This window comes from Struthio camelus, chromosome 1 (genome assembly GCF_040807025.1).
Source record: "Struthio camelus isolate bStrCam1 chromosome 1, bStrCam1.hap1, whole genome shotgun sequence".
Taxonomy (NCBI): Eukaryota; Metazoa; Chordata; class Aves; order Struthioniformes; family Struthionidae; genus Struthio; species Struthio camelus.
In genome coordinates this window covers 178097823-178125485 of record NC_090942.1, presented here as the reverse complement: position 1 = coordinate 178125485, position 27663 = coordinate 178097823, and the positions used below count along the sequence as shown (strand labels likewise).

The following is a 27663-nucleotide window of genomic DNA, read 5'->3' as shown; positions in this document are numbered from 1 at the left end:
CAATCACTGCACGAGATAACAGTTCGTATTTGTTATTCCACTATCACGTAGGGGTGCTTGATGCTCTACTTCATTTCAAAGATGCCATTCAGCCACTTCACATAATATTAAAGCTCTCTCATTCATTCCCTGGAAAACACAAGAGTTCAAGCTTGGCTGAATTCCCCATGGCTATCCAAACCTACCAGTCAAGCCCCAGTGCTGAAGGAAACAGAGACCCTGCAGCATGGAGACAGTAAGGACATCACGGACTCTCGGACTTCATGAGCTCCATTTCTACACCCAGCAGGGCACAGAGGATCTGTACTATTTCTCCTTCCAGCCTTAGTCTCTAGAAATTCTCCCTGGCATGGCAGTGCCCCAAGAGTGAGGCTCCACAGATTAAAAAAACAAAACCAAAAACAAAGCAGACCCAAAGTTAGCATTACGAATTACAGCAGATTCTGCAATAATGCCTGTGATAAATGCTGTGGGAGAAAAAGGAGGAAGAGGGAGACATACACTAAACATCCTCCACATTTCATAAGCCAAAGACGTTAAAGACAAACAACTGAAAAAGAATGGACAGCCAGTCACAAAATTTAATTTAAGCTGCATTACATACAAGTGATGCCTGATGAACAGCAGACACAATGAGAGAGTCAGAAGAAGGAATATTATTTTTTAATTAAAAAAAGAAAAACAAAAATCTGTGCACATCCTAACTTCAATCCAGCTCATTACGATCACTGAGATAATGACAAATAATCTAGCAGCATTTAGCTGTACAGTAAATGATCTCAGGTAGCATTACTGGCTCCACAAAAAGTGTATATGCTAAGAATAATGCAGCTATTTAAAGAAACAATCCATAATCCCACTAACACGTTCCATATATAAAAAATATACTCCTGTGATTTGTGTTTTTTTTTTTTAATTTCAAAGTACACATAGAAAGGAAATTTTAAAATATCATACTTTCCATTTAATCAAACCCTGAAGCAAGGAAAAGGTGGAAGTAGATAACCAAAGCAAAAATTGCATTAATAGAATGTCGTTTCCTAGGCAAGAGGGCTTCACATTCAACAGCTTAGCACTGAAAAAGAATTTGCCACTTGACATACAGTAGTTGCATAATTGAGAAGACTGATGGTAATTAAATCAAGAGATTGCCAAAAAAGGTCACATTATTAAATATGCTATATTCTTGGGCCTTTAAAGAACACTTAAGACATGGTACTTCCATTTTTAAATGAAATTTCATAGACTTCTCTTATATTCCTTATATCAGATCTCTGTCTACAAGGAGTTGCAGAAGGATCTTGCAATACCAAGTGACAAGGCAATAACACATAATGCACGTGGGAAAACTAACTCTTGCTATACATACATTGTGGTGAGCTGTACCCTGGCCACATGTGCAGATGTGGCTGTTCTGGTACCCGTTCTAGGGTAATGGGCAATATTACAGCAGTTCTATTGGGAAACTTTTGGGAAACTTCCTTTTTTAAAAGGAAGATGCCAGGTTGCAGTGTAAAATGTGTAATATACTCTTTTAAACATTGAATAGAAGAAATACATGGAGGAAGGGGTAAGACTCTTCCTATCTTCCAAGGAAGAACTTCAGTTTCACTGGGGACTTTGATTAAGTTGTCTTCCTATTCTGAACTAGGAGTTGGGTTTTTTTAGGTAACATTTTTGTTTTAAGCCAATCACAACTTAAAGCATGGAAACTCACTGTAAATATACAATAGATGAAAATATTAATGCCTGAAGAGACCTTGAAGCTACAGAAAACAGTTGTTTGAGAATATCAGCTCAACCACATTAGGACGTCTTACCACATGAGGAATTAGCATGGAGGAACGAAACAGAAAACACTGCTGTACAACTGAATAAATTCAACATGCACCATGTAGGTCTGGTTCCCTCTATGAGACTCAGTTCCTCTAACTTCTGATACATATCTGACTGCTAAGTCTGAGCTGGTTATCCATGCACCCATCCCACCCACTGGAGAGAAACTGGAATGCCAGACGATAATTTGTCTTGCCTTTCTTAGAGGCGCAGGGTCATTAGTTCAGATATTGATAGCTAACTTTTAAATACCTAACTCTGTGAAGAAGAATCACACATCTGTTACTTTAAAAGTTATGGCAGAACTGAAAAAAATACAAAAGAAGGCTGTTAGGATAACATGAAAAATGAACAGCTTCTATCCAAGGAGATAAGGTATATAATACACTTTAACCTGGGAAAAAGATGACTGAGGTCCTATGATAAAGGTCATAAAATCCCGATTGACAGGTTAACTGTTTCTCACAGCATAAGAACAAGTGCAAATAGCAGCCAATAGCTGTAAAATAAGTGAAAACGACTAGTTTTTCATGTAACATCTTCAGTTATTGAATTTATTGCCATATGTATTCCAGTAACCAAAAGTGTAAGTTAAAAACAGATTAAACAGGTTCATAGAAAAAAGTTCATCCGTGGCTATTAAATGCAGTGTTCCAAACACAACAATGAACTTAAAAATTATCTAAAAACTGCTGACTGATAGAAGTTATAACCAGGGAAGAATCATACAACATATGCCAGTTGTTGTTGTTTTTTTTTTTTTTTTTTGATCTTCCCTTTCATCACCTTTTGGAGACTCCTGCCGGATTGCGTGGCTAAAGTGTGTGGCTTGACTCACTATGCTAGTTACATGCTAAATAAATCAGCTAACTTAACTCCTATCCCATTCCATGGGGACAAATTTGGAACCATAAACTGTTTTAACGCACAGTATTTTTCATCACATACCCACATACAAAGATTTTTTGTTTTTTGGTTAAGTGTCAAATTAGATACTCTGAGGACTGCATCACCCTAAATAATGCACCTGGTATTCAGGTAGATGCTGTTTGGCTACACATCTAACCACAGCATTCTTGTTGTCATTTTTCAAATAATAAAACCATGCAAGGGATGGTTTGATAAAAGAAATATGAAATGAAGTAGGTTCTTCCTTCGATAAAGGTTTGTTTTTTTCTGCATTACTGTGAGAGCAGGGCTCATATTGCTGTGCCTCCACTTTGCTGAAGGCAAAGTTTTTTCAGTGGTTTAGGATTCAATAATTTTACATGGCAATACAGCATTTGGAGGCTGCTATTCCACTAGTCTCACCATTTGTTCCACTGCCTACAAATGAAGCCATCCAATACCTCCTGTATAAGTTATTTAGGCATCAACCTGGTGATAGAGCCTTGCAGAACCTTTATTGTGCGGTTGAAGTACTAAAAGACAAGAACTGTACTTGGATTTAAGAACACTAGTGAAATACATAGGGTTGATTTTGAGCATGCTTTTATTTTAGACTGAGGGAATGTGACACAGACTCAGTATAACACAATAAAGATAAGATTCCACAATATTAGATTTAGAGCCATTTTTTCTTATTAGGACCACAAAGTTCATGTGAACATTACCTCGCGCAGCATACATCTCACAGCAAAAAGGCAGCAAAACTAATATCTGTTTTTCGTAAAAAGCACTAACTTCGTGTTCATATCAGGGTGCAATGGAAGCTGTTGTTTTCTATCTATGAATGCTTTATCGACTCAAAGTCTGGTTACCCTAGATAAACTTTCTTCCATATGTTCTTCCCTGACAACTGAACTCAGATAAGGTTTTCCAGCTAAAAACTGACCAGATTAAAACGTTCAGGGCATTTGTGACAGGAGTGTTTTCCTTGGCCGAGCAGAGTCCAACCTCCTCCTTTTCTCCCTCTGAGCTTAAGGGAAGCTTGAGTGATGCACAGTTCTTTCACTTCTTCAAGGTCAAGCTTGAAGTGGTGGGTAACAGTGAACTAAATGATTTACTTGGGAGGAGACACACTCAGAATTCAAAATTAGACTGAGCCTTTAACAGAAGCAGGACCATAATGAATACCTTTATCTGTATCTCATATGAACACGTGTTTTAGAAAGCTTCAGGTGAGACACTTTTTGCCCACAGCAAATTGATAAGTGAATTTTTAAAATATCTCTATGAATACAGTAACGTGCTACAGAAAAACAAAATATTGAGAACAGGAAATGCATAATGAGAACAGTTTTTATTCATATTGAAGCTCATACTGAAAACCCTGGTCACTGGATAAACAAATGCAAATGTTCAAAACCTAGCAAGTCTTTATGCAGTGTGAAACAGTATCACTGTATAACCAGTAACTGTCTTATTCAAATTGATAACTCATTTTTAAAAGCTGATCTGACCAAGTACCTCCTGCTATTAGTTGATGACCTTCAATTTTAAGCCATACCACTGGCACCTAACTGGGCACTAACCAGCTTAAAACATTGCAATTTTGTGTGCATCATTTTCAGGTTATTAGGCTTCTTACAAAGATGATGAGTTTCTTCATTCAAGTTCCTTTCAAGTTCCTAAGATACATACTAAGATCATATTAACATTGTAGTATTATTCATTAATAATGAAAAAAAAAATTATATCACTGTGGACCAAAGGAAATTACATCATGGGTCATACCCAGACCTTGAGCTATAGGTTCTCCTGCTGTTCTTGCAGAGAGAAGTAACATCTGTCTCTAACATTCAGAAGAGAGAGAATATATTGCTTGCAGTTTGATTCTTCTCCACATCCATAAGGAAAGGGATCAGTTTTCATGTTTCTTTCATGTAAACTTGCAAGTGAACTGATCAAGGGCACAGTCAGGTTTTATAACAGCAAACAAAAGTCAGGAGGAGGAATCATTCCTATTTACAGTCTAACGCACAAATGAACACATCCCAAATATAGAATATACTGAAGAAGGAAACATGATGTAGATTGTTTCCTATCTTTGAAACTATGTGAAACAAAAGACTCTGAATGCCTTGGCTTCCTGAAATATCCCGGGGTAATCAGTAGGGCGTCAAAATAAATAACGATACTCTCATATCATCGTTTTTGCTCAGTCATGCCAGGATGATCTTCCTGTTTCATGTGAGATAATGATGCAGTAAATCTCAACAGATCTGTGCCACTGCACTCCTTTTTTGCATGACGTGCTCCAAGATTTCTAGCATACAGATACATAGCCCTCATAAACAAAGGCCTCGATTTTGCAAGTTCTTGTGCAGCTCAAAAGGTACTCTATTACCAGAAACAGCAGAGACTACACATAGGCACCACTAAGGATAAGCATTAGACATAGTTCATTCACAGTGTTTGCACACCGCCATTCCTTTGCACGCCCAATCCCTCATACTCAGAGAAAAAGCTTTAAATAAGCAGCAGCAGATTTTGTCATGAGAACAAGGTTGCACAGAAAGCTCCGTATCATCGTAACAAGGGCAGCCTGGGCTGTAGCGTGGTTCTATTATTTCACCTAACGTAACTCAGCAGTCCTCTGCTAGAGTCCATGAAGCCTTGTTCATCTATTCAGCACCTGCAAACTGCATGGTGAAGCCAAAAGCACGCATTTCATCTACACAGCCTGACTAAGGGCATCACCCATGAGTTATGGCAAGCCTGAGCCAACCCAACAGCTTAATGCCACTGAGAGCTTACTGCCACTCTTCCCCTGCCCTGCAAACCTCCTCTGCTTTGAGTTTGCTCTGGCACTTGTCTGGCCGCTCAGAAAGCCAGAATTATTTGCCATTTTTTCTCCCAGGCTACTTTTATGCCAAAGCGGCAAGCTGACCTGGCTTGTCAATGGGGTCAGTGACAGCTTGGGGATGACGGTCAAAGAGGCAGGCAAGGGAGAGGGAAAAAAGAAAAGGAGGAATAGGACAGCCTTTCCAAACCATAACGCTCTGTGACTGACCCAACTTCCACTAAAATTAATTGTAAGACCATTACTGTGAGGAGCATTAAATCTTATTAAGATTGGTGAGTACCTGTGTTCCTGTTCCTCCAGCATAACCCCAGAGAAGCCACTGAATGCTTTTATTCAGCTGGTTTCCTAAAACAATGGCTTACATTGCCAGAAAGAGCAGAGATCATCATTAAAACAACAACTCAGACGGGTGGAAGAATCTTGTTAACCGGTCCCCTAAGACTGCTGTGTCTGAGAGAGGTACAGCAGAAAGAATAGGAAAGTCAGAAGAAAAAGCAGCAGAGAAACATGAAGCATTTGCACAAGGGCAGTTGCACAACGCCATACAGCAGAGGTATCTGCCCAAGCTGGGGCCCAGAAGCAGGCTAGCTCCAGCGGCACAAAACTCTGCGGGGGCTAGTTTACGCTGAGATACTCCCTACTACTGCAGTTTGGCTGCTTTCAATATCAGAGCTGGGAGAGTAAGTGCCTGAACCTTAAGATCGGGAGTACTGCCCTGAAAAAAACTCACCATCTGAATGTTGCTTTAAGGGCCCTGGAGCTATAGCAATGGAACTGCCTTGCATTGCTAATTCCTCCTGCAATCCACAAACAGAAATCCAGGATTTCAGATAAAGCTTCATTGACAGTCAGAAGGTTTAACAGAGGTACAGCCTAAATGCAAATAAGCACATGTCCAACTTCCAGGACACTTGGCTAATCCGGGTTTAGAAATAAATAGTTACAACAAATGTCAGTGCTAAAATTCTTCTCAGTGTTTTCACATTGTGTTAGAAGAGACAAGAACGACAGAAAGCAAATATGCTAGTCAGTTATTTAAAAGGAAGATTCAAAATGCTTATTAAGGAAAGAAAGACTTGTGAAGGCCTTGTCTGACTTTTTCAGTTGCTCCACTCCTCCCAGAAGGAGTGCAGTGTTCACATCAGTGTATTTCTGCGGGTTGGATACTGGCACCCATCACCACACCATATACAAACACTTCCCAGGTTCACAGATGGGCACAGCAGGATGCAGGAAAGGACAGCAGAAAGCTCCTACGGAGATATTCCCAGTGCTGAAATTCATAGGGAGACAGCGACGGTCAATTATTAAAAATAATGTAACCTTTCATTTTTTTTCCACTGGGCGTATTTTTTCTTAAAATTCCCACTCAGCAGTTATTCATTACCTATTTTCTCCTGTCAGAGAAATTAGTCGGTTGGCATGGCAACATATTCCCACCCTGAAATTCTCTCCGTGAGCCTCCCTTCAGGTTCTGAAGACTGCGAATATCACTGACCCTTTTTACCCTTTCACGCCATTACCATCCATACCCTGTTCCTTCACACAGTGTTTTAATTAAATTGCATCTGGCGTCCATGGGTGCATACAGTCATCTTGTTTTCTGATGAAAGCATTCTGCAATGGAGCTAGGGTCTAAGCTGTGGTTCAGGACGCACAGGTTCAACATAAAGAGCTGCACCTAAATATACAGAGGAAGTAGTCAGCGTTCAGTTATTGACCTATTCCATGCATCCTTTGAGATGAAAAATTACTATCTGGGAGAAAAATATTTTTCCCCTTTTAAAAGGAGGACGACAAGCCCATTGCATGCATCATTTTTCAACAGAAAGTTATTTTAGCATAGTATGCACTCAAATAAAGTACATTTGCTGATGTAACTTGCACTCACCATTAACTACTGGATAGCAAGCAATAACTTGTGTCTTTTTAGAGATTATACAGTTCTAGAAGTCATTTGAATGGAATCAAGAAACATCAAAAAATCATGGTACACAGCCAACAATACACTGACTCCTACACATTTCAGAACATACTCAACACTAAGATGAAAAATTAGCCCATAAAGACTTTTTAAAATTCTTTTCTCCCTCACAAAAATCTTTTGTCGAAGATTTAAAGGAAATAGCTTTACTTTTAATAGCAGATTTAAAACAAATTTAAGGACAAATATCACATCTGACATGTACTACATTACCCTGCCTTAAAAAGACAGGAAACTTGATCTAGTTGATTTCTTTCAGTTTTTTAAAGACCACACCTCAGTGGCTTTCAAGATTATAATAGCACTTTTCACAGTGTTAAGGTTCAGTCCCACATGATGCTCTGGCACCAAGTCCTCCAACACTCCTACTGTTCTTAAATATTAGGCAGGTGCTTATGTTCTCTGCTGAATGGGACTTTGAATATTCAGGACCTTCCAAGAATTAGTCCACAGCCTACCTTCCAGTGCGGATCATATATTTCATATTCTGTCAACGTTACTTGGATATACTTGATATAATCATTTCATATTCTGTCAATGTAAGTTGGATATACTTTATTCTGAGCGCTGTCTGTTTATTTTCAACTTAAGGTTTGCAGACAGGAACTTACCGATATCAGGGTCTGAGAAGTTGAAAGTCCTTTTCCATAATCCATTTAATCATACCACATTTCTGTATAAATCTGCTGTTCTATTCTTCAGTCTTTGCTAATTATTTGATCTTATTCTCTCGACAGTAAGGCTCCAATCTAGTCAGTGAAAGCAGGGAAAACCTCAAGGAGTACTCTTGGGTAGGCTACAAACATTTAGGTAGTTTAAAAACAGGAGTAAATTTATGCTTAGATATTCAATATTAACAACATGTGTATTTATTTTATGCTTACAACTGTCCTAAATTTATCATTTATCACATCAGTATTCTAAATGATTATTCAGAAAAAAAATTAAGTGCGCTACATGTTCGAAATAAGTCATTCAGACTAAATCCATTTATGAAAACGAACGTGTATAGAAATGAAGGAAAACTAAATTCAAGTTTCAATGAGCCAAATTGTGTACTGTTTTCCAGGAGCTAAGGTAAGTAACACATACCTTCCCACTCTAGATTTTTTTTTTAGTCTATACTGCAAAAACAAATATTATTTAGAAGCCAAGAAGAATCGTCTTGGCTTCTGTTTTATGCCTATCTGCTGTTTTTAAGCCTTCTATCTCGAAAATCAGTAATGCTTTCTTTGCCATGTTACATAGCATGTTGTAACTTGCAGATCATATGGAATTGCGGATGTTGCGGATTTAACAGTTTATACCTATGCACTAAACTAGATATGTGAAACAACCTGAATTTAGAAAGAAAAACACCTAAAAAAAATCTTCCTCTACAGAATCCTCTCTGAGCTCTGGTTTAGAAGACAGACTCATGCATGTCTGAACCACCTCGACTCAAGGAATAGTCAACGGTAGACGGGAACTTCCCAAACCAATGTTTTGCCTTAAAAATCATAGTGCAAAGCACTACTCCTACCTGCATAGGTTGGGTTTTTTTTTTTTTAACCCATAAGAGAAAGTCATTAACAATATTAGTACTTTATCTGTATTTGATTCAACAACGTATAGAGATATCCATACACAAACTGTAAGTATCCTATTAAATATAAGGTTGTCACAGGAAGTCACCATATCGCATTGTTCCACAATACACAGTAGTCACAGGAATAAAAAATACTTTGCATTTCAGTAGGTTCTGAATGCCACGGCTTCTGCTCTCTCCAGAAACGGACAGCTTTTACGGTGACCCCTAAAAATCCACCAATCTGGACTACTGTGAAAAACGGAAAGGTAAATCAAGGATCTAGTATGAAGAACGCTCTCTTTGCCACCTCTATCTATATCATTACATCTTAAGCTCTCACTCCAGTCTCAGCATGGCAGTAAGAGGTGCAAATTTAAGGTTTTACAGGTCAAAACCAACATCACAACCTCCAGATATGGAGTTCAGAGAACAGTAGCAACATATGATACTGAAGACAAAATCTTTTTAAAGATAAAATCTTGAGTGGCCCACAACTCTGCAGACTGATGGATACTGGAGGCTGTATCAAAAGTAGTACTGAGCTTGCTTTATTCTTATTGTTTCCTCAGATACATGCTACTAGTTATAACATATGAGTGAGAAGAACCCTTCATCTGATTCACTGTGGCCATTCTTATGTTCGCATACTATAGGAGAGCAGACACTTTCAGGGAAATGCTTTGCAGCATCTCATGAAAGGCAGCTGTCAAGAGCCAGACTGACAGATCTTTACAAACAGCATAATTGAACTGCAGGACTGGTCAACTGGTCAAAAAAGCAAAGAGATGTATCAGGAGACCAATATGCCTAACACACAAAACACGACGGACCTCTATTGCAAAAGGCAGGACAGCAGGAGGTGCAGGTAGGGGTAGACTGCAAAGGATGAACACAGAAACCCTGCCCAGGCAGGCAGGGATGGGGCCGAGAAAGGCAAGGCTCAGCTGCAGTTCAGGCTTGCAGGGGCATCAAAGGCAACAACAAGAGCTTCTACCACCACGTTAGTAGTAAAGGGCAGGGCAAGCAAAGTGTGTGCCCATGGCTGAATGGGGCCCGAGACTCGGTGACAGCAAACACAGGTAAGGCTGAGGTGCTCAGTGCCTTCTCTGCCTCAGCCCCCACCAGCAAGGGCTTCTCCCAAGTCTCTGTGCTTAGAGACAGGATTGAAGGAGGAGAGGAACCGCAGCTGTGCCTGAGCATCCAGGCAGGGATTACTTGAGAGGACTCGACCCGGACAAGTCGAGAGAGCTGGTCGATGCCCTTTCAGCGCCATGCTCCACCACGTTTGAACACTCATGGGGATTGTGGGAGAACCCGATGACTAGAAGACAGCAAACGTCGCGCCCCGTCTTCACAGAAGTCCAAAAGGGCGATCTAGGGACCTACAGGCTGGCCAGCCTCTCTTCAGTCCCTGGAAAAATCCTGCAGCAAGTCCTCAGGGAAGGCTGAGGTTCTGGTTCTGGGCCCATGAAGGAGATGACTGGCAGCAGTCGGCCTGCATTCGCCATGGGCAAATCATGCCTGGCCTACTGGATTGCTGTCCGCAGCAAGATGTCTGGAGTTGTGCATGAGGGGAGAGAAGTGGGTATCGTTTGCCTCAGCTTCAGCAAGGCTTTCCACCCTGTCTCCCACCACATTCTTGTGTCCGAGTTAGGACATTATCAGCTGGAGGGGCGCACAACCAGCGGGGCGAAAAACTGGTTGCGTGCTTGGGTTCGGAGAGTCGTAGTTAGTCGCACCCTGCCTGCAGGGCAGTAACAAGAGGAGTACGGCAGGGCTCCGTCCTGGGACGACGCGTCCTGTTCAACACTGTTATCAGTGACGTGGAGGAGGTGACGCATTGCACTCCCAGCAACTGTGCAGACTGCACTGAATGGGGGCCCGGTCAATAAGCCCAAGGGCAAGGCTGCCACCCAGTCGGACCCAGAGAGGTAGGAGGAAGGGGCCGACAGGAACCTCATGACATTCAAGAAGGACAGATGCGAAGTCCTGCCCCCGGGAAGGAAGAGCCCGTGGCAGCGATCCAGGCTGGGGACTGAGGGGCTGGGGCGCAGCTCTGTGGAAAAGGCTTTGTGGTCATGAGGTCAGCGAGCTGAACGTGAGCTGGCAGTGCACCCTGGCAGTAGAGAGGACCAAAGGCTGTATGGGAACTAATCATCAGGCTCCCATTACCTAGGGGTAGGTCAGGAAGGAGTGGGAACCAGGATCTTCACAGCAGTATAGGACAGGAGGATGGGAGACAGTGGCCATAAGTTGAAATGAGAAAGTTTTTGACTAGATATAAAAAGAAACTTTTCCTCCATGAACGCAGTCAGGCAGTGGAGCAGGTTGCCCAGAGAGGCTGTGCAGTCCGTGTTCTTGCAGTTTTTCAAGATCCATTCGGACAAAGCTCTGTGCAATCTGATCTGACCTCAGAGCTGCCCCTGCTTTGAGCAGGAGGTTGGACTGGAGACCTCCCGAGGATACTTCTAACCCTTATTATCCAATGATCCTATGAACTGTATACACATCATATCTATATTTAGACTATTCTCAGTTCTAGTCATATGATCAAAATACGTTATCATAAAACATTCCTATTATAAAATCAATAATAAATTATCTAGTAGGCCATAGGATATTATATAATTGCATTATGAATCATCTGATCTAGCTAATGGTACCCTTTCCTATCTTTCCTTCACACAGTAAAAAGTTGTCCCCCTCACCAAGAATTCCCTGTTCCACAATACAAAATAGACGTTTATGATTATGCTTTTAGTGGAGTACACCTGTTTGATCACGAACAGCTGTACAGTATTAAAAGAGCAAAGCAGAGAAATCCAGCAAAGGGGACCAGGAAGCATTTGGAGCCATTCAGGCACACAGTACTTGAGAACTATCAAGCCAGAATATGACTAGACTGTATCCAAACCATCTATCTGGCAGAAAGCGATTAAAGAAAGCCATCAGACAGAAAGCGGCAAATGTTGTGAAAGGGCATATACCCTGGGTTACATTTTTAATTTTTTATCTGTGATGCAGACAGCAGAGGGTGACATTGCTGTCTTTCAAGGGCAAACTGGTGCAAATACTAGAAAATTCCCAGTAACTCTCACCTACACCAACATAAGCTCCACAAATAGAATCACACATGAAGATCAACGCCGAAGTCAGTCTCTCAGTATTAACATTTATCTCTAGTGTATATTATGAAATTAGGAAACAGATACTAGACAAAGCCTACAAATGCTGTAACCATCTAAAAAGATGGGACTGAGATGACGGTGACATGCATCTGTGCTGGCATTCCCTAAAGGAAGCAGAAAGCCGAAGTATTCAGAAAAAGCAGGGCTGGTTGGAGTGATCTGATAATACTGCATCGCAACAGTCGCCAGCCTTTTTGGTGAACAAACTCCACTCGAGAAGATCCAACATCCTTCCTCGAGTGTATCACTGGGCCCAGCCCACCTCCACCTGCAGCTCACTCCTTGCCTACGCAAAAGAGTTGTGGCTCGTTTGTAGGATAGTGGTCCTTGGGGATGGCATATCAGGCGCATATCAGGTGGCCCTGGGTGGAGCTGACACGGACCTCATCGTGCTCATTTGCGTGGGCTCGATGCTTCATCCCTAACGCACTCATGCAACAGCCTCACTGGCTGCAAAGCATGGAGAATAACCTGCAAAAGCAGGAAAGGACCAAAGCCTTCTTTCCCTCTTGTTGGCTTTTCATCTGTAATTTCTATGATTTTCTGGCACACTTAAGCAATGCAACCAAATAAGAACAACATTTGTAAAAGAATGCCTGTGAAAGCAGATGTCCCTAAATAACAGTTTATTAAATACTCATCCTCCCAGCATGAAACAAAGGGGGGAAAAAAAAAAATCAAGAAAACAGGATCCTTAAAGCAATTTATGTAAGGGCTCATCTCCACAGAGAGAAATAAGGAAAAAAGCCAATAACGCTAAAGAATATATAGCTCTTTCAGTACTTCCCAGCAGGATACAGAGCAAAAGTAAATATACATTAAAAATACTACTTATAGTGCAACCTCAAATAGAAAAAAGAGTTAAAGAACATCAGCAAACAAGTGAAAATGAGAAATAATCTTGTCTCATAACAAACAATAAAGATTAAAATCAGTTTAGTAATAGTGGAGTTCGTATCATGCTGTTGAAATGCTCCACGATACCATAAATTACTGAATTATATTGGCCTATGTTTATTTTTCTTAAGCTAGCTAGTATATAAAATAACAATAATGTACACTTGCATAGTTCTTTTCACTTCTACTATCTTCTATGTCCTTAAAGTAGTAAAGTACAGCAATTATCCAAGAGAGAAACAGAAATGCAGAGGTATTTTGCTTCACATTGAGTCAACGCAAAGGGAAAGGACTAGAGCCCAATCACTTTTTATTTTCTTCCATTCTGAACATACCAATAGGTTCTGCTTATTGAAATATAGACCATCATAATGAAGTGATTACTCCAATGAGCATTAAAAAAACACCTGCAAGTAGAACAAGACAAAATGTAATGATTAATTCTTTTTGGTGCAAAATGATTAGAAGATTTTGTGATTCACAATTATTTCACTGAAATGTTTCAGTGAAAATCATTCCCAATAAAGAACTCCGAACAAGTAAGAAGTTACCATGCATCAGCAGATGTGCACTACCTGCCTTCATGCAAAATTACACACAACGGCAGAAAGTGTGAGGCAGTTCAAGGTAGCTTTCTTCTTAATAAAACAGGGATTACCTATCTCACTTTTATTGATTTCTTCTTATGAACACATGGACTACATTCCATAGGAGCCTAATAAATTTCTTTTCAGCTGCAGCCTAAATTACACTTGAGATGCCATACCAGCTAAGCAAAAATATGGGAAAGTACCTGCTTTTTAGATGCCAATAATTGTGTTGTGTGAAGTATAAGATCACATTACTGTATTTTATAACTATACTGCACTGCTACACAAAAGAGAAGTGTGTTTAGTTTTAATGTAAAAGTGTAGCAGAATTTTAGAGTATAGTGCTGCGTATCAATTGCACTCCTTTGAGTATAGCAATACTCTCGCAGCAGGATGCAAAGATCAAAAAACCGTACCATCACTGTTTCCCAAAACTAGATCAAAATGAAATCAAGTTGTATATGCTGGATTCCCAAATGGAATGTAACATGGAGCACACAAGCATCACTAGAATCGGGGTTATCAGGGGAAGGAGTATAAAGGTAGATGTTTGGGTTGAAAATTTTTCATACCAATTTTTTGATGCTTTCAATTATGTTTTAAGGCACTATCAGAAATGCTCACCTTTCACATCTCAAAAACATGCCGAGGGAACAAACACTTTTCAAACAAAAACATGGATTTAGAAATTCAGAGGAATAGGCAGGTATACAGCTTGGATGTTCTCTACCTGTTGTTCTTTCTGGCTAGAGTTTCTCAGCTGAATAAATCTTCCATGAGGCCATGAAATTCCCACCATAAGCTCTGGTAACTGAGCAAGCTGACAGGTCATACCTTATCAAAAATGTGGACTGTCCTCAAGGTGAGCCCACAAAATAACTGAAAGGGAACAGAAGTCAATCAAACTATAATGATGCACTCCGATACTATCCTCAATTCAAAGGGTCGACTTTCCTTCTCCCAAAGTCCATATTTGTTACAGCCCACATAAAGACACAGAGTTATCAAGTCATACATTTAATGCATGTGATACATTGCATAACAATGCTTTAAGCACAAAAGCGTAACAGTATTCATTTGTGTTGATTTCTGGGTAAAAATCACACATTTGCTTTGAAACTCTCCCCAGCCTGGTACATAAAATCTCATCCCTACCCTCCACTAAATACGTAGTCATAAAATCTCCTTTCTATACATGAAATCATTTTATTGAGTGTCCTTCTATCATGATATACCGGGCAACTCTTCCTGTCTTGTTAGTGTTTCCTAAACATGAGCTGTTTGGAGCACAGACCTTGCTTTGCTCAGCATTAAGCTCATTTTAAGCTTGCTACTACATTCTTAGTGTATATGATCATTGTTATCTGAAGATGTCCATTAAACTGGTGTCTAAACACACTTTCAATTAGTTAAATAGGGATATCCAGGGACTGTCCTTTTACTCTTTATTTGTACTGTGCCCAGCGCAATGGAGTCCACATCCACAACTGAAAATCCTACGTGTTACTACAACACAAACAATAAACAATACTAGATAGAATAAGGACGATATTCCCTGCAGTGCTCTGTAATAGCTGACTTAACTGCCTAGGAAAGGAAAGCAATGGCAGATAGCGGTCAGTAAATTAAGTCTCAGAGGATCTGGGATCCTTCTTTTACTGAGAATTTTAGACAGCGTCATACATCTTACAACCCCACCTGCAGTTTTATATCTGTAAACTTGGTTAACTTGGCAAAAAGGCTGCCTGGCAAGTGTGATAGTGAGTAAGTGAGTGTGCTGAGCTATTTAAGCAATCTTTTCCTATTAGTCCTAAATATATTACCCTTCTATAGCACTTTTGAGTCTGATCCTGCGGAAAAAAATCCCAAACAAATAAACCACACTCACAAACATGGTGCTAAAAAGCCTTAGTTCTCTTCTCTATGAGGGGAATGGCTGACTTCAAAAGGAATACGAAATATGTGCAACAGTGGAAATATGGAGCATTCAGTCTTTAGGGACAAGTCTAAGATAGAAGACAGAACTGCACAGACCCCACCCAGACTGGTTGGTTCAGGTCCCAGGAGCCCTAAAGCTGTCTCAGAAGGTAGTTTCAGGTATAGTTAATCAGCTTTAACTACAGGTTTTCACCAAAGGGGGCACCCACAATCTTCTTCCCACCCTTTCTCTATCCATACATATGATTTTGCACTAGTGTGGCTGCAGGATGTATACAGTAATTTCCTTTCTCCCTTTGGGCTAGTTTTTCCACTGGCTCCGTGAGTTGATCCAACTCCTCCTGATGTTACACAGTCACTAGCAAGGGATACAGCAAAAATGCTAGGCCAAGAGCAAACGGGCAGGGTAACTTTTAAGTGGCACGTGAGCTGCCACCTAACATGAAACAGCACCTGCAATATTTTTCATCTTGTGGTGCTTCACTTGGCTAATAAATCCAGCTGATGTAGCTATAACGCTTCTGGGGTACAAACATATTCCTAGGCATATAGCTCTGCTGAAGCCTATAGATGCATCTCCTCGTCAGGAGCCAGTTTAGATATGTCTCACGCAGCACTGCGTCACACCCTGTAGATACATCCTCACTGGCCTTTGGGAACAGATCTTCATCTCTTTCTAAGGAACAACATCTATTTATGGCACTGTAGAGCAACAAATGAATCATATCAGCTGTATTTCTAACACGGCAGTAGCATTCCCGGAATATTGTCTATTGCAATAGGAAGGAAAAAAACAAAAAGTTAGAAGGGCTAGTGTCTGTGCAGAAGGGAATGATACATGTACACTGTCCATATGTTGGCTGTTTCCCCAGATCAGCAGAGCTAAACACGAAGTATCATTTCAGGGGGAAAAAAAAAAAGAAAAAAGAAAAAAAAAACTATTTGGATGAAGCAGAGATTTACAAATTATAATCAGAAATACTAAAAGTATTTTTCTTCTAATAATACAAAGAGTGTATGCAAGCCAAAAGAATCAACATAAAACAGTTTCCAATATAGTCAAAGGAGGAAGTTTTGCTATTGAGACTATCCTCAACCGCATTTCAGTAGGCATTTTTGGAAATCTTTGAAAATAAAATGGACTTAATTAGCTGGGCTGAAGTGGAACTAACACATTTATGCATATAACAACACAGGCACACATGACATTCTGCAGATAGGAGATGACAAGATAATTTGGCTAGAGAAGAAATACACATGAGAGAATAATAATGGCTTGTTACAGGGCTTTGTCATTTTAGTCATTCTTTTCATAACTCAGTCATGGTCACACATGGGAATGGAGATGGATCAAGCAGAATTAGGGTGTGGATTCAGAATAAAACACATACTCTTCAAATAATAATTTACAGGAAGACAATGAAGTCACAGGAATGAACAAGATTACAGATCTGGGGGAAAAAAAGGCTGCTGAAAATTTTAAGTACATTATTTTTTGTCTTTGAGGATTAAATGAGGGACCTACCCAAATGCTTCAAAAAGAAGGCAAAAATACAACTCATACTAATATTTTGGTTTAAATTGTAAAATACTCCCACATAAAAACACTGAGCAAGTATAATGGAGTACTTGGGAGACTTATTGCTAATCATGTGGCTTCTCCACTTCATCCAGAGTGTGGCACATCTAGAAACGCAAAAAGAAACCCCTTTTAACAAGGCCTATGGCCTGTCTCTGAAAATACTTCAGGAAGTAAAACTTCATGTGTTTGAGTAGGTCAGAGACATTTACAAATTTTTAGGAACTGGGCCACATCAGCTGCAAAGACCAACAAGACTTTCAGTCTTCACATTTAAGCCAGCCAACACTTCACATCCTAACTTACTGTTAATAGCCACCAGCCAGTGAATTCATTGGCCAGTCTCTATTAACACTTGAATTAGTCCTTCATACATTTTAGTATGGAGGAGTCTTCATTTTCAAAGCAGTTGTTGGTACAACCAAAGAATAAATATTTTTCTCCTGCTGGAATACTTCATCTTCACCTATGTCATCACCTTCCTCATATTCTTCTCTGAAGCTGGTTACCGACATACAAAAATTTTACTGCAGATCAAAAGATCTAAATCAGTAAGTCACTGGAGAATTTTAAATGATAAGCAAATTCACATTTCTAAAGTGATTCTACCAATTTATTAGCAATGCTAGCTCCTTTTCCACAGTAGGGGAGGTAATAACAAAGCCTTGTTGTTAAAGGGCAATGTGGTATCTTTTATGTAATGGCTTTTTTTCATTTGTGGTGAAGTCATTAAAGCAGCACTATATCTTCTTGAGGCCTCAAACAATAATCTGCATTAAATCTCCTGTGCAAGATTAAGGACAGTAGTTCACCAGAAAAATAAGTATCTCTTCTTGCTAATGGCGATGGCCTTCTAAAAATCATTAAACTGTTCTAAATTGGTGATGACACAACAAAGCAGAACTGTTTAACTTTCTCCAAAGCAAAGAAAATTCATTTCCCTTGCAAATACTTCTTTATTCTAAATTTGTCCAATCTGGACAACCTATATCACATATGGCACGTTTCTCTTACGAAGTTGCCTAACTTCCATTCTCCCATAATCATCAGGCTTGAATTTAGCATCTTGCAAAATCAGGTTGGTAAAACTTTGAATTCACTGCAGTGACAGGCTGTAGCTTCTGGGTCATGCCTACCACTCTGCAGTCACAGGACTGCAGGAACACTAAGCCTGGTGCTTCAGGCATATTGAAATACAGACTTGAACTCCAATTTCTTACCAGTCTAAACTAGAAACCTGTCTGTTTTGCAGTGGGAGTGGCTCATACAGCTTCGTTCTTCAAGGCCTATCCCAAAATTTCAGCTGGACTACACTTGCTTCTTTTGCTTATTCCTTCTCCTGTGTTTTAAATTCACATTTGCTTGCTCTAGATATGCAACGCTTCTGCAGCATTAGGAGAAAGATGCTATTTAAGATTACTTTTTAAAACTGCTTTTCACAGATACCAGCCCAGTTTTGAACACACAGGGCACCAGAATACAATGTAAGAACACACAAATCATGACACAGAACAAAACAAAACAGTATCCTAGCATGTAAGGCAAAGATCCTGGAGCTCAAGAGAGAAATGGATGGGGAAGCTGATAGAGAACAACATTGCCTACGCTTATACTAGCAAGTAAAAAGAGTGAGAATCCCAACAGGAAATGCAAAAGCAACACCAGAATAATGGAATGATTGCCTAGCTTGGTATTAAAAATACATCAGAAAATGCTAGTGGGTTCAATAATTTGCTCTGCTCTCGTTTCCAGCTACTTCCTGGGCGCTCTCTATTAGCCCTGCAGTCAGTGGACCACATCAGGTGAGGACCAGGTTACCCAACGAGATACATATATTGTGTTAACTAGTAAACACATCAGATTATGAAACAAACTGAATCCTTGAAATATAAACGGACTCAAATGCTGCAGTCACATTATCTGCTGAAGTAATTCACCTAGCCAGCACTTCACACGTAGCATCACTGTGGTTCTGAAGCGACGATGTAGGCATTTAGCTTACCTCCCTTGTGGTCTTGGAGTCAAATCCACAATCACAGCAGTACCTTCTGGCTGCGGCTCCTTGCCAGTAATCCAGCACGGGTGCCAACTGACCCCGAGAAAATCTCTACACTTTTGCCTCCTGTACCTTACGTAATGCCTAAGACATCACAGAAACACGAAGGGGACTGGGTATGCTGGTCACCAAGCAGATTGTAGGCAGTACCAGTCTGCCTTCAGTCCTCTAAATGCACGCTATTGCCTCCATGCAACTGTGCAGTGTGCAATCAAACTCTCCTCCACGTGTTGCTCTCTCATCAGGCAAACACTTCATGAGCCAGGACATGCTGGAAGTCCCAAATGACACCAGATGCACGCAAACCCAAACAATAGCCACACGCAAAACCTGAGTTGTCACAGAAAATACCATATTTCGGGAATATGCCTGCAGTAAGGCCTTTTCTGTGAATCACACCTTGGAGTTTATTAATCACAAGCTACAGAGTTAATCAAAGCGTAACTAATGAGAAAATACCTTTTCTGGCTGATACATGGGTGCGCCCTGCTGGGAAGTTTTCAGTGTCCCTACAAGAAGTTAGAAGGCACATATCCCTGGAACCCACAACTAATTTAATCCTAATTGTAATAAAGCAATAACTGCCTTGTAAACATCTGTCCCCATAACACAGAGGACCTGCCAAGACGGGATTGCTTAGCTAACAGCATGTAGCAGTGACGCACAATTCCCAAGGAGGGAATCCCTTCGGGATCCCCTAAGCAGGGGGAATAAAACTCGTTCATTTCGAAAGCCTTAAGCCAGGTCTCGCTTTTGCCCTTGCAACATATAACCACTAACAGATATAAGCAGAAACAGCAAGACACAGCTGTCTTCTTACAGATTTTCAAGAAGTTTGCCTAATTTTCTCTGGTGTTAAGCATCCCAAATGATGGCGCTTTGGCCACTACCTTCAGAAAACTCAAAACACTGTCCTAGTTTTGCAAACGTCCATAGCAAAAGTCCTGTCTCCCTGAATACTCTGTGAAGTGCAATGGAGGTGCAACTCCAGGGCCTTCAAGGCACTATAGTAATAAACAGCTATTTCAAATTCATAATATTTGGATCATACTTTAATGCCCATTCCATTCTTTCCAGTTATTCATCTTCCCCAATAGCTTAACTCCTTTGGTAATCACAGCGTTCAAACACTTGTCCCTGTTATACCTGTAACATCTACATATTCAAAACAGTCTCTAAAGCACATGCTAAACATCTGTTTCAACCACCTTTTTCTCCGTAGTTTAAGTTGTTTTCTGGAAAATTGCCATCATAATGGCCAGTTCCTCTGTTAGTGAACCGGAGAATTCATTTTGTACTTATTGATTTTTCCCTAACGAAGAGTCATAAAGGTGTCAAAGAGTCCTGACCAGATACTGCTTAATTAGTAGCAAAGCACATAAAATCCCAAATTAACTGAGCTCTTTGTCCAAAGTCTCAGTCATTGTAAAAGAAAGAGATGACATCATTTTCCACTTATATAGAAGTCTGTAAAATTTTATTAGGAAAAAAAATAAGGAAATTAAAAAAAAATGTATTAATTGTTCATTTCTTTCCAGTTTCTAAGACATCAAATAGGTCTTCCAGCATCAACTCACACTTTGCCGAAGTACAGATTCTTCTTCAAGGATCCTGCAACATGCGTCACATATAGAATGTACTTTTAAACCAGACAAAAGCAAATACCAATATAACATTTGCTTTCTGAAGACTATAAAAAAAGGTCTGTGTTACATATAAAGACACAATGCAAAGCACCCAGAAGTTATTAAAAATTACCTCTAAAGGATCTGTCTTTCATTATTATGTTTCACACAATGGTCTTACATTTTTTTGTTCCCTCGAACTATGCTGTTCTGGTGTATCTGTTGGGGGTACTCACTTTCAAGAAGGCAGAGCGATGAGTAAGAACTCCATTAAATGTCAGGTTTTCTCTGCTACAGCCTCAACAACATGCTGAATAACTGCTGTCTCCTTGCAAGTCTTTCAGATTAAGTCATCCTGAAAGTTTACTCCCGTCTTTTCCATACCATTTAAATTCTAAATCAAAAAGTTGAGAAAGTAACAAGAGGAAGAAGAGCTAACTAACAGAAGTAGGCAAAAGCCCATCCCTAAACGCTAATAGCATTGCTTATCCTGTTAGGCACTCTGCTTATGGAAGCATCTGCCTTCAGAGATGGTTTCAGGTGGCTTGAATTCTTCTGGATAATATAAGATGTGCACAAGGGGAAAAAAAAAAGAATCTATTTGTGATATTACAGAATCTCTTCTTATGCCGTGAGGCAGCATTTCCATTAAAAGAAATCCTACCATGGTAATCTACAATCCCTGATTTAAATACTACCACATGTAAAAGAAAATACCCCTCAGCAAGTCCAAAAACTCAGTCTCTCATTTTTCTAAAATCTCTCACTCCAGCACTGAACACTTGCTCTGCAAAAAAATTAAAAATTCTTTTCACAATCTCTGTCCTGTATTCAGCAGTCTCTGAGATATTGGCTGAAGCTTCTACCCCTCTTACCATAATCATAAGCATTTATATTCCACAAGGAAAAGGACAGTTTTGAAAAAAACAGAAAATGGAGTAGAAAAAGTGTATGAAGGATGAAAAAAAACCACAAGGCAAATATCCAAGAAGGCAGAATAGCATAAAAACGTACGGGTCTTAGTAGATACATGAATTCAACTTCTTTGCTGTAACCCATTACTCTTTCTGTTTTTTTAAATTGGACCCTTTTTGTAATTGTAAAATTGCATCACAGAAAGCATCTGCATTATCCAAGTGTCTTCCATAGTTTTATTCTGTGCTCCCAACAAATGAGTCTAGACATTCATTGATCTTTCCCAAGAAAATTAGCTCCAAAATGGTAATAGAGAAAATGACGATACAATGGGAGGGATAACTAACCACGGAGATGTCTGGAAACGGTCAGCAGCATGCTGAAGAGTCAAGCGACACAGAAACCTCTGCTTACCCCTTGTTCAGATTCCAGCAGCTCTGTTTTGACTCTAACTGCCGGCATCCCATCAAGCATTAACATTCTGTTTTCAAAGGCGCTGATGTCCTAAGGCAAAAAAGGAAAAAGTTAATAAAAAAAATGAAGACAAATATTTGGCTTAATTCATTAATTAACATCTATAACAACGTAGGAGTAAAGTAAATTTCTTTTAATCAATATGAAGCTAAGTGAAGTTAATGAAGATGTTGTGATATTAATTTCAATCAGTCTATCCACAACATGGCCTTCATTAAAGGAAAGGAAAGGTGAAGGGGAAAGGGAAGGGGAAGGAGAAAAATAAGGGGAAAGGGAAGTCTGGAAATGACTATCCATAGTCCTGCTATCAAGCTATCATGAACTATACTTTCAATTAACCTTAAAAGAAAAGTCAGTCTTTGTAAACAGGAGAAAATCATCTCTAATCATTATTTTTTTTTACTTGAAACTAATCACACGTATGCATGTACATAAGGTCCTTGCTTTAGGGCTGGAAATGGTAGCAGTGATGTCAAAAAAACTTCATCTTTTTAAAAATATGTGTTTAGGTGTATTTGATTTCAATCAAATCATTCATAGTTCTATATTATCTAGAAAATTCATACACTTGAATTCAGAGAAATTTTATTGATGACCTATACACCCCCCTCCCGTTGTCATGCATCTTCCACAAATCCTCAGAATTCAAATCATTCAGGAAGAAATGAAAACAAAAGTAAAAACATCCTTGCAGTGTTATAAAATATTTATTAAGATTTCAAACCTGAAACAAGGTTTGCAAAACTGTACTTCCCTCTATGAATATTCTTATTATGAATGTCTTGTTCCACTATTGCTTGAGCATATTATTTTTCAGGAACTTAATTACTGCAGCAACTGTTTTTTCCTGTATATTCCTTTCCTTTGTTTTTTCCCTTACTTTTTCCTTTTTCCCTAATTGACATAACTTATGCTAAAAATGAGGGAAAATAATTCTCTCATTCTCCAATACAGTGCTGGGGCAGAGCAACTAACCTTCCTAAAATTCCCACTGGCCTCACTTGGAGCTCATGTGTTAAAGCACAGAGAGTTAGGGCTTGATAACACAGGACAGACAGGAACATTGACAGTAAAGTGGCCAGCAAATGCAACAAAAGGAAAAGGAGTACATTTCCTTTAATCTTCCTAATAAAATAGTCGATCAAAAGTTAGAAAAGCTTAAACTTCTATGCAATTCCACACTAAACTCATTTTCAGCTGAACATTTCTATGTTCAAATATGCACAAATGAAGGCAACTTGTTATGAAGTCCCAGTCCATGTTAATGTTTCCACTGTGTTATCTAGTGTATTTTAGCTTGCCACAACACAGACCAAGAAAGAAAAAAAATACTGTTTTAACATCTTTCTGCCATTCATTTTGCACACCTTGATCTTTATTAGGCTTTTGAGGGGATGGGATGGCGAAAGAGGGAATATGATTACACAAAACAGCTCAGTGAAACTGTTCCAGATTTTAAATTCCTCTTCCCAGCAAGGGTAGCGTGTTGTTTACTTATTAGGAAGGGAGCTCCTGTCCCAGGGCATCAGTGCACTCGCTGCACTCGAACGGTCTGGCCGCGCGGATTCACCGTGGTTTTGGTTGGAGCCACAGCAGGAGCCCACCTGGCATTTCCAAGCTCTGCGCCCTCATTCTGCAAAGCAAGGAAGTCTCCTTACTTCCTTGATTTATAAGCAGTGCAGTTGAGTTTTACAGCAGGATCAGGAACATAGTGTAATAAAGCATCCCTCAGGCTGTTTAGCTTGTAGACAAAGAAGGATGAGCTGATATTGCTTCATATCCCCGAGGAGGTCTTACCCGAATGGAAAAAGGGAAGAGGTAGCCTTGCACAGGAGGCACAAGCAGGAGCGGGGAGGGAAGACAAAGAGCGATTCAGGAAAGGCAGGTTTAATGAACTGTTCGAATCTGATTAGAGGCTAATGTCCCTTTTAGTGCTTTGTACCAATTTACAGCTGATATACTTGAACCATTTTTCCCCACTGGCTGTGATAAACTCATTAGTTTTAAAAATGCAAGCTAACCAGAGTCTTTGAAGTTTAAAACTGATAAATCATGAAAACCCGACTAGTTCATGTACCATTTAACACATTTACATTTAACTAAATTTTCAGAGCACTCGCTTCCCCTTTTGTGGTCTAAAATCGTATTTCTTAAAAGCAGCACTCTGTCTTTTGAGTGCTGGTCTGAAGAATGAATAGAGTGAATAGTCCTGGCTTCTGGGTCATTTATAATTCAGAGCAGTAATAATCACAGAGGTAGATTCTTTCCAAACTATTTGATCCCTTCGCATTTATAACTGAGAGGACATTGTGCAACACATCTCGGGGAGTCCATTGCCTGGTAACAGCCAAGTAGATCTAATCTCTGTGTTACACATACGCATGGAATGTTTAGCCCAATATTCACTCACAGGGCTGATCTTTCAGAACTGCTCTTTCCTGCTTTAACAAGCGTTTGCTCTACAGTATGTTCAAAGCCATTCAGCAAATAGAACATAATTGTTGAGGTTTGCATGTAGTGTGTAATCAGCTAAGGAAAATGGGCTTGACTCAGCCCCGTAGGGGCACGGGGGTAAACTGAGCTCCCTTTGGAGCTGCTCCAGTCAGCCAGGCCAGATGGAGCATTCACACCTGAGTGAGGCCAGGCTGCTCCACTGTCCCACATCAATTTATTACACTCAGGAGACCCTCCACCAGAGACCGCCAATACCACGTATTGAGTTTGACACGTTTTTTTAGGTCATAGCCCTCTCCTGGCTCACTCAAGCCACCTCATACGCTGCGGCAGCTAACTGCCAGCTCCCTGGCACTGTATAGGGTGAAGGTGACCCGAATGTGTGTGCGATCTTTCATTCTCTCTCCCCCTGCCTCCCACTCCAATCCACCTGCTAGCCTCAGGTCACCCACCTGGGCAAAAAATGTAGCAGATGCACGTCCTGAACAGGGGACCTAACTCTGCATGACCTTATCAAAACATCTGTTCCTCAGGATCAATAAACTGATCCTAGAAGAGATCAACATCTGTTCTTCCATGCCGTCATCTGGACTCTGTCTTTCATCACGTTTGGATATTTATCCTCTTGAAAGCATAACTAAAAGCACAAACCATACCCAGGTCGGCATGGGCAGCTGCTATAAGAGCAGTGGTTAGAGAAAACAGATAAGCTTTCAGGCTTACAAGCTCTTCTTCTCAGAAGCGATGGCAATCAGTCTAATAAAGAGGCTCTCTTCCCTCTTAAACGGCCTACATTTTTAATACGGCAACACTGCAACTGCAACTGACATATTTTTTAGGACCATGACTTTCCATTACAAATTTTAATCAAATCATCTTCAGCTACTTTTGAGGATGAGAAAAGGAACCACCCTTATCTTATCCTAGGACAAAAGAAATCTCAGCATCCTGTAGTGTTTATTTAATTATGACGGGTACAAATATGAAATGTGTTTGTGAGAAGGGCCATTTTGGTAATCGAGTGTTGAATTTGGCCATACCCTTGAGAATCACACAGCAAGTTTTTAACAGCAATATGGTGACAGCGTGAGAGCCAACTCTCTGCACTGAAAAGCAACCAAAGATAACCCACAAATTCACTCCATAATTTGTTTTAACCAGAAGATCACCGAATCGGATTTCTCCTGGTTGTCTCTCCCATGCTCCACATTTTTCATGTCTAGCTGCTCTGTGCCATGGCTAAAGCATCAGAAATGGAAATGATCCTCTCCCAAACTTGGCCAAGCTGTGATGGGCACTACCCTACACTATCCCAGATGCAAGCAGTGAGTGCAGGCTTAAGGAGCACCTAGAACCCAGATCTCACATTCCCTGATCTACAGTCAGTTAAGCTTCTGTGCAAGACAGTTTCCTTCTCCTGATTCAGCCCATGAATGCAATGAGGAGTAAGGAGTAAGTTCTATAATACTCTATAATATACAGGAGTAAGTTCTATAATTCTGTTTATTGATGTTGCTAATGAAAACAGACTTACTTGGTCACACTAAAGAACTGCATGCAGGCAACACATAGAGCCATAAGAACCGAACCACTGATGGGTCTAAACTTTTCCATGAATAATAAAAATGTTCAGCTGACAGTTCAGTGCTTCATGACAGACTAAAAATACTGCTTTAAGAGCTTACACACCTTCAGATTATTTTGCACCTATACACCATTCCCAATAGCCCTATCAGGGGGTTCATACAGCACTCTCACACCCCTCCGTTACTCTCCTGCAAGATTATGTATTCTGTGAACCATTTAATAAGCAATTCCTTGGACAGATTTTCTAAACAACATCAAACATTTAGAAAACCCCGTATCTCCACTTCCTTCTCGGTAGGATGTTCAAGACTTTCCTTAATTATTTGAATGATTTTCATATAATTTCTTCTTCACTTGAAAAGCAGGATTTCACATACGGTTGTATCAGAATTCTTTAGTGTTCTTCAAAAACTTAACATCAAACATGGCATGATCTCTGACATTTCCAAGTATCAGCTAGGGGAAGAATATTGTCAAATTCAACATTACATTTACAATAAAAAGTTTCAGGTTAAGAGGAATACGTTTGCATAGCTGAAAGCTGCGAGTAGACAGTCTTCCTGTCTCAAAGCTATGACTTACAATCTGCCTTGTCTCATTTTCCATACACTTTTACACAAGTTTTCTGCAGATACAGTTAAGTTCCTAATTCATCATCATGTTTCCAAATCCTCATTTTATGCTTCCAAAATTTTGAGTCATTTTTGCCAAAATACTGTTCTTGATAGCTCAGAAAGACTTCCAAATTTATTTTGTTTAAGTTTACTTTTACAGTTTTTATAAAGACATCTTAGATAAGTCACTGAATTAATCATAAAGTGGCCTATGCCACTTATATGCCTTGGCAATAACATTCCTTCATTGATTTTTCTAAATATGAGTATCTAAATTCATACTATTCTTGTATTACTATACTGAAGTTATCTGTCAATCAAAGCAACATATCAAACATCTCAGGGCAAAAAATTTAAAGTATTCATTCATTGCAAAGTGTTTCAAGATATGATGGATACTTTTAAGGATGTGACTAGATACGACTGCCAAAGCTTGAAATGTTTTTTTTCATAGATTCAACAGAGAGCAGAAGAATCACTAAGGTTACCATCTAGAATCACTACGGTTACCATCTCCTCTCAAGTGTAACAATCTCCACAGGGAGAGGAAGTCAAGGAGAATCTCCTCCATTCTAAATTCCCACAGGAAAGAATCATGCAATTGCCTG

General features: G+C 39.8%; 1 protein-coding gene across 16 annotated transcripts in view; it reads right to left on the bottom strand.

Annotated features, from left to right (window-relative positions):
* The window catches only part of KLF12 (KLF transcription factor 12), a 277654-nt gene that overhangs the window by 151093 nt on the left and 98898 nt on the right, over nucleotides 1-27663 (bottom strand). For all 16 annotated transcript variants that reach the window (XM_068929636.1, XM_068929641.1, XM_068929646.1 and 13 more), the window contains one exon: nucleotides 22341-22430. In XM_068929636.1, the coding sequence (XP_068785737.1) occupies nucleotides 22341-22430 (90 nt within the window). The remainder of the gene's footprint in view (nucleotides 1-22340; nucleotides 22431-27663) is intronic.